Here is a 7,880-nt window from a genome sequence, read left to right on the forward strand (position 1 = left end):
ACTCTTTGATTGCATGCAATGAGTTTCAATTAATTTCAGATTTTTATTTACTTCTTTTGAAATATATTCAGTGCTTGAACCCTGATAATGGAAATTGTAAACACCCCATCAAAGCCCAGCATCCCACCAAAAACATATGTCAGAAAAAGGAAGAAGAAGAACAAGAGTGAGCAATTGGCCATGGTTGGTGTTTTGGTTCAAATCAGTCCTTCAGAGAAGAAGAAAATTGTGTTATTACCAGACTTGAATGAGCCTTTGTGGGAAGCAGATGGAGAATTCAACAATGCCAATGGAGAAGAAGAATCTACATGCCAAACACCATTGGAGAAGACTGAAACTCCACTCTTTTCTGCTCCTCCTCAACTGGTCCAAGGTTCCAAAATTCTACTCTATTCTTTTTTCCTTAAGTATTTCTTTTCTTATTTTGGAAACATTTTTTTAATATATTACTTTAATGTTCAGACTTGTCTAGTTTCCCAATTGTGGCCATTGGTTTGACGCCAGAGCTATATGCCAACCCAATGTCTCCAGGTGGCATCTTATGACTGGTTGACTACTGTGTACCATAATTTAAAATAATCATTTCAATACAAGAACAGAAAGATAAAGATGTCACCTCATGATCAACACAATAATAAATAAATAGGCTTTAGATTTTGTCTCTTAATGAACTACTCTTAAACCAGTTGTATATACTTTTTTTTATTAATTTATTTATATTTTTTTAGATAATCAATTTGAAGGACAAAATTTGGACCCCAATGATATACATGTGTGTACTTTGCTGCTGTGTATTTAAATCATTATCAATAGTAACAGTTAATGTGGTTTTTAGCTAACATGGCCTAATGTGGTAAAGAAAAAGTGACAGTTAATACAGTTTGTTTTACTTCTTTTGATGCAGATCATAAGCAGAGTCAAGAGATGAAGAAGGTAGAGACCAAAGTGATATCTTTCACAGAGAATGAAGAAAGCACTAAGTTGTGCAAGGAAAACCACATCAGTACCAATAATAATTTGGTCAGTGGTAGTAACTCAAAAAAAAGAAAAGAAAATGGCTCAAATTTGGATAAAACACCCCGTAAGAAACCAAAAAAGAAGATGCATAGGCCAAAAGTGGTTGGTACTGGCAAGCCAAAGCGTACACCTTCAAAGAGTACTTCCTTGAAACCACTTACACCGAAACCTATAACACCAAAGCGCGTCCGAGCTAAGAAGAACGTCTCAGGAAAATCAAAGAACAAGAAAAATATCAAAAACTCGATTACTCCAACAAAATGTCTAGACTTTGACAAGGAAGAGAAGCAATCAGAAGATCAATGCTTGAATGTAACACTTGTAGAAATTGAGACTAGTACTCAAGTTGCCAACAATTCTGTACAGGTTTACAAGAAGAGTACACTGCCCAAGCAAGTCGGTTCTATGAAGAACGACTTGGAAAAATCAAAGAGCAAGAACAACATCGAAAGCTCGATTACTCCACCAAAAGAAGTAGTAAAGAAAAATGATGATAGTGTGTTAAGAAGAAAATGTCTAGACCTTGACAAGAAAATGAAGAACTCAGAAGATCAATGCTTGAGTTTAGCAGTAGTTCCTTATAATGCTGTACAGGTTTACAAAAATAGTACACAGCCATTCTGGCTGGAAAACATTTGCAGGAGAAAAAGAGGCACAAGGGCAAAGAGGATGCCTCCAACCACATTAGAAAAAACACAAGCTTTAAATGGTGAACTTTTTTTATTCTTTACAAAAGGAAAGAGATCTAAGCAGCGTAGAAGACAGTATAGTAAGAGATTTTGGAGGCAGGAAGCTAAACATGAAGGAACAGTGATAAAGACTAAGAATAATGAATTGGAACCTTCTTCACTTGTCAATTGTGATTTTCACAAAGAAGAAAGTAAAGGGGATCTAGTTGAAGTCCAGCTAGACAACATGTTGAGAGGTGATTTGTTTTTTGCATTAAGATTTTTGTTTTTCTTTTAAAAATCTTAACCTTAACATGTGCTTTTTCTTTGGCAGAATATAAGAAGTTTAAGTTTATAGAGCCAACTGTGATTGCTCCCTCCTTTGATGATTTAGAGTTTCAGACAAGTCTAAGTGAAGTTACTTCATTGCTGAATTATAGCAGTAGTTCACTCACTCCTAGTTTAAGAGGTTACTTTGACATAAGTTCTTTTTTTTCCTATTTCCAAGGAGAAGTTGCCTCAATAAAATTGGTTTATGTTGCTAAAGACAATAATTTACAGGAGATGATGACGCAGTTAACACACAAAGTATCGCTGAGATGTCACCTCTTCCGCAATTAGAGTTTTTAGATGGTAACAAAAACCTACTAATCTTTACCATATTAGTTTAAGAAGTTAAATAGGGTATTCTTGTTTGTAGGTATTAATGAGGAAGGCATCAATAGTTGGACTCCAACAGATACAAACATTTTCAATGAGAAGTTTGACAATGGAATGAGTGAAAGAAGTATTAGTGAGTTTGAGGATTTTCTTATTAGTACACAATTGACTGAATTGAGAAGTATGAATCTTTGTTATAATCTATTCCTTGTTTCTACTATAAAACAAAAAATGTATTATAAACTTTACTTCAAATTATTAGACACAGGTCCATTTGAAGGAAGAAGCAACTTGATTTCCCAAAGTTTGCCAAGTCTAAATAGCTGCTATATGGGAAACACACACCTAAATCAATACAAATTTGCACAAAATTATGCTCAAAAGTGGGATGGCATGGTGGTTTCTAATCAGGGATCTATGGCAGAAAACCAAAGTACAAATGTTCCTCAGTATGAGCATAGTGGTGCAATAGTCTCGTATGTAGGACTTCCAGAGAAAAAAATCGAAAAGGAAAGTGCGCTCGTTCCTCACACTAAGAATGGAACTCATGTTCCTTTTCAGGGAGAACTTTCTGTTGTCAAGAAAAGCAAAAAACAACTTTTGCTTGAATTACACTCTCAGGGAGTCAATTCTTGGAAGCTGCAATTGAAAGACTTTAGTAAGATGGGTGAACAAAATGAGGAAATGTGGGAGGATGAAAGAAGAGTGTTTCGAGAACGGATTGGTGCATTTATTTCTCGAATGCATTTAATTTTAGGTATATCTCAACTACTCCTACTTAATGGTATGATGATTCTTTAGAAAAAAAATGAAAAAAGGAAGATCTCTTATAGCAGAATTTGTAATCTGAGCAGGTGATAGGACATTCTCAGAGTGGAAAGGTTCAGTGGTGGACTCTGTGGTTGGAGTTTTCTTAACTCAGAATGTCTCAGACAATCTTTCAAGGTAATTTTTTTGACAGTGAGCAGATTTTTTACATTCACATATATCATAAAATTTTATATAATCATCTACTTTTGTTCTCTACAGCTCTGCCTTCATGTCACTTGTTGCAAAATTTTCCTCTTCATATGGAAGTAGTAGCGAGAATACAACAACTGTCAAATTTTTAGAAGGTCCACAGCAGCTTTCGGATAAAAATATCGCCAACGATGAGCCTAGGAGCTTAGCTGATGAAACAGTAGAAGAACAAGATTACATGCTGCCTACAGATGAGAAAAACATAGAGAAGAAAAAGAAGAAAGTAAACGGCATTGATTGGGATGCAATGGCGAAAAGATATTGTAAGAATATAGAGGGAGAAAAGAAGGAAGGTGATCATAATGAAACTAATTGGGACCAAATGAAGAGACAATACCATGTTGATGGACCAAGAAATAGTCATCACAAGGATTCTGTGGATTGGAATGCTGTAAGGCTGGCGCATCCTAGTGAGGTTGCAGACGCAATCAAAGAGCGCGGCCAGCATAATATCATCGCATTACGAATTCAGGTACAGAATATTGATACTAAACTCTGGTGAGAACTATAAGATATCATTTTGTGTGGAGTGATTGTTTTTTCATAGTTGTTATGTGGTAATATTTTGCAGCAACTTCTTAATCGAGTTCTTAAACTACATGGGAGCCTTGACTTAGAATGGCTAAGACATGCTCCTCCTGAGAAAGTAAAGTAAGCATGAAATTGTTCTTAAAAATGTACAGTTAATCATAACAGTGATTCTACTTTCTGAGTTTAGTCATTCATGCTTGCAGGCAATACCTCTTAGAATTCCATGGACTTGGTTTAAAAAGTGTGGAGTGCATACGACTTCTTGCACTTCAGCATGTAGCCTTCCCGGTAAGGACTAGCTGAGTATATTGCCTCATTTTTCGCTAGAAATAGTCTTCTAAGAACTAATATATAAGTAATACAGAAATCCATGAAATTGGTGATTTATTTCTTTTGACAAGGTGGATACAAATGTTGGTCGAATAGCCGTTCGTCTAGGGTGGGTTCCTCTTGAGCCATTACCTGAGGAGCTTCAGATACATCTCTTGCAGCAGTAAGTATAGCATAAAACTAGAGCAGAGAGACAACTTTATCTCCATAGAGAATGAATTATCTATGGTTATTTTCATGTAGGTTTCCGATAATGGATTCGATTCAGAAGTATCTCTGGCCAAGACTACAGACCATGGACCAACAAACACTGTAATTTCCATCAAATTTTCCTTACATTGATGCTTTCTATTTAACCTTTACTATTTTTTTTATTTTGATATTATTAATTTTCTTACACAGATATCAACTACATTATCATCTGATAACCTTTGGAAAGGTGAAAATCAAACTCTTGTTTAAATGTGTGTTTGAATATCAAAATGACTCCAAAAATTTTAGAAGAAAATGACTAATTCATGTAATCTTTTGCAGGTTTATTGCACAAAGAGAAATCCAAACTGCAATGCTTGTCCAATGAGAGGGGAGTGTAGGCACTTCGCTAGTGCATATGCAAGGTATGTATCACTTTTTTTTTGTGTGTGTAAATCTTACTTTGACAAACACAAAAACACTTATGAAAATCTTACTTTGACAAACACAAAAACACTTATGAAAATCTTACTTTGACAAACACAAAAACACTTATGAAAATCTTACTTTGATTGCAGTGCAAGGCATGCCCTGCCAAGGCCGGAAAAGAAAGAAAAAGAAAGCTCAGCATCTCCAACAGTGGCTGCCAATGGCCTCGGCCTCTCAACAAACTCAGTACCACCACCGTTACTTCTTGAAAACAAGCAATATTCAAAACCAGATCAAATTTGTGAACCTATCATTGAAGAGCCTTCATCACCGGAGCCTGAGCGTCCACAATTAGAAGAAATTGATATTGAAGATTATTTTCGTGAGACCGAAGAAGACGACAATGATATTCCTACACTCAATCTCAGTAATGGAATGAGCAGAATCAGCCAAGATGAACTTTGTATGGATATGAAGAAGATAATATGTCAAGACAATGAAGAATCAAGAGCTATAGTTGTTTTGCCACCTGAAGTTACTACCTACCCTGTTCCGAAATTGAAATCTATCAGCCGTTTAAGAACAAAGCACCTAGTGTAAGTAACCACATTGCAAATATGTGCTATACTTAGTATAATCTAGTGTTTAAAATTCTAATTATTGCATTGTTTTTTTAATGTAGCTATGAACTTCCAGATCCACATCCTCTTTTAATAGGGGTAAAGTATATTATTCATTCTTCTTCCATGAAAGGAATCTTCTGGTATTACTGTCTTTTAACTTGCACTTTCTACCTTTTTTGTCGAGTTTGCAGCTAGACAAGCGAGATTACAATGATCCTAGTCCATACCTTCTTGCCATATGGACACCAGGTACAACAATACTAAAATTAATGAATATGTTAACTCCTAAAATTTTAATATTTTAGGAATATTTAACGTTATTTTTATTAAATTTATGAAAAAAATATATATAATGAAAAGAAATTTTTTAAAAAATTAAAAATTGAGGGGGGCTTAAGCTCCCATCATTACATGCTAGCTCCATGCATGACCCCTATATATATCCAGATATCTTGATCCATTGAAAGGCATGAAAACATTAATGAAATAAGATGTTATGATTGAGTGAATGTTTATAATCTTTTTTAGATGAAATTGTAAACTCGTCTCAGCCATCTGTAAGCACTAATTCTCAGCAAGAAAATGTGGAGACGATTCCTGGAACAATTTTGGTGAGTAAATCTCTACAATCTCACCTAACTATTGGTGTAATTTTTCATATATAATGTACATGGATTAACATTTGAAACAATGATTAAAATAGATACCTTGTCGAACGGCAAATAAAGGAAGCTTTCCGCTGAATGGTACATATTTTCAAACAAATGAGGTAAAACCATTATCAACCATTACTTCAGTTTCGAACATTCTTGAGTGGAACATATTTTAGTAAAAAATTATTAATTATTACTGTATTTAATACATGTTTTGTTTTGTTATTCTTGTAGGTATTTGCTGATCATGAATCTAGTCACCATCCAATTGATGTTCCTAGGTCATGGTTATGGAACTTAAGTAGGCGATTGGTTTACTTTGGTACCTCAACTAGTGCAATTTTTAGAGGTAAGTTTTAGATTTTTGCTAAAAAAATTTAAAACATGTCTCATTGTCTATGTGCATGGGACTCAATAAGATTGTTACAATTCACCTCTTTCATACTTGATCTACACGCCAGCCCATTTTCAAACCTTCCGAAAAAAAAATTATGAGCAAGCAACCTGCTCTGGATTACAGGTCCTTTATTAGGTACCAATCTCTTGTAGAACTTATCACGAAAAACCAATTAGTTATAAATTTGCATGAGAAGTCATAAACTATATCCATGTAGGACCCAATAGGATTGTTATAGAGAACCAAGTGCAATGGGAAGGTATGCACACTCACCTTGACACCTAATCAATTGAGGCTACCTTAGTTGGCTTCTTAGGATAGATAAACCAACCTTGTAGAAGATTATATTCCTATTCAATAGATTTACATACTATGATTCTTTTTTCTCTCCTCATTATGTATAATCTTGAATTAGGTGATTGAGTTGCAATTTGGGGAGCTTATCTGAGCTGGTCAATAAACAAGTAATAATAATAAAATCATAGGCTGGACCAAGACTTGGCTCATGCTAAATTTTTATGTAAAAAAATATATAAAAAGTTAATTCTTTCTCTTCTGGGTTGGCCATGGATATGTAGGTCTAATTTGACCTATAATTAGTGGATGCATAAGCATGAGTTTGAAAAGTTTTTTATTAACAAAATCTTTGTGAATATAGGCTTGTCAACAGAAGAAATTCAGCACTGTTTCTGGCGAGGTATGTAATTTCATGTTCCTAACTCTAAATTACTGAATTTGCATTGATTAAAACCTAAAATTTTCATGTATCATTTGATACATTATACATTAAAGTGAGTTTTTTTTTCCTCTTTTCAAATTTTCTTCTTCTTCTTCTTCTTTTTTTTTTCTGAAATAATTGTTCATGTGTTTGTAGGGTCACTTTGTGTGAGAGCATATGATAGAAAAACGGGCTGTCCTAGACCTCTTGCCCCAAGATTCCACATGTCAACAGCCCATGTTGTGAAAGACAAAACCAAAGCCAAAGAGGCAAAAACAAAAACAATGGATGATGAGTAGTGTTTGTAAATAAAAAGCATAAACTTGGCTTACTCACACCTATTAATCTGATATCATAATTTTGGCCTTTAGCTTTTTTTTTTTTTTACTTGAAAATTACTATTTTCAGGTGCCATTTTGATACATGTATTAATTATTAATATTTTGACATGTTTATATCTGTAATTATTTTTTTGAGTAAAAAAGTTTTTTTTGGTCTCCCCGGATTTAATGGTTGCGGTGGCTAGGCTAGTGCTTCGGCGTAGAGATCTGTGGGAGTTGCCTATGTGAGCGTTGGTGAGTCTCAGGCAACACTTTCGCTGGTGGTTTTTCTTTATTATTGTTATTATTTGTATACAGAGTT

The 7,880-nt window shown here is 34.4% G+C and overlaps 1 protein-coding gene across 1 annotated transcript; it reads left to right on the plus strand.

Annotated features, from left to right (window-relative positions):
* Positions 1 to 2,762: 2,762 nt before the first annotated feature.
* On the plus strand, positions 2,763 to 7,596 carry LOC133792618 (DNA glycosylase/AP lyase ROS1-like). The gene is made up of 17 exons (XM_062230525.1): positions 2,763 to 3,102; positions 3,200 to 3,290; positions 3,375 to 3,837; positions 3,937 to 4,016; positions 4,100 to 4,184; positions 4,298 to 4,389; positions 4,470 to 4,538; positions 4,629 to 4,665; positions 4,761 to 4,843; positions 4,997 to 5,443; positions 5,530 to 5,566; positions 5,662 to 5,719; positions 5,999 to 6,081; positions 6,174 to 6,239; positions 6,358 to 6,472; positions 7,179 to 7,217; positions 7,395 to 7,596. Exons 1-17 carry the CDS (start codon positions 2,763 to 2,765, stop codon positions 7,535 to 7,537), a joined length of 2,328 nt encoding a protein of 775 aa, XP_062086509.1. The 3' UTR covers positions 7,538 to 7,596.
* Positions 7,597 to 7,880: the final 284 nt, after the last annotated feature.

Source organism: Humulus lupulus, chromosome 7 (assembly GCF_963169125.1).
Source record: "Humulus lupulus chromosome 7, drHumLupu1.1, whole genome shotgun sequence".
Classification (NCBI taxonomy): Eukaryota; Viridiplantae; Streptophyta; class Magnoliopsida; order Rosales; family Cannabaceae; genus Humulus; species Humulus lupulus.

Bases quoted from the DNA above. Each gene is read 5' to 3' on its own strand.
- LOC133792618 (XM_062230525.1), top strand. From the start codon at position 2,763: ATGGCAGAAAACCAAAGTACAAATGTTCCTCAGTATGAGCATAGTGGT. The intron at 4,844-4,996 runs GTATGTATCACT...CTTTGATTGCAG, and splicing joins TTCGCTAGTGCATATGCAAG to TGCAAGGCATGCCCTGCCAA. The intron at 6,082-6,173 runs GTGAGTAAATCT...TGATTAAAATAG, and splicing joins CGATTCCTGGAACAATTTTG to ATACCTTGTCGAACGGCAAA.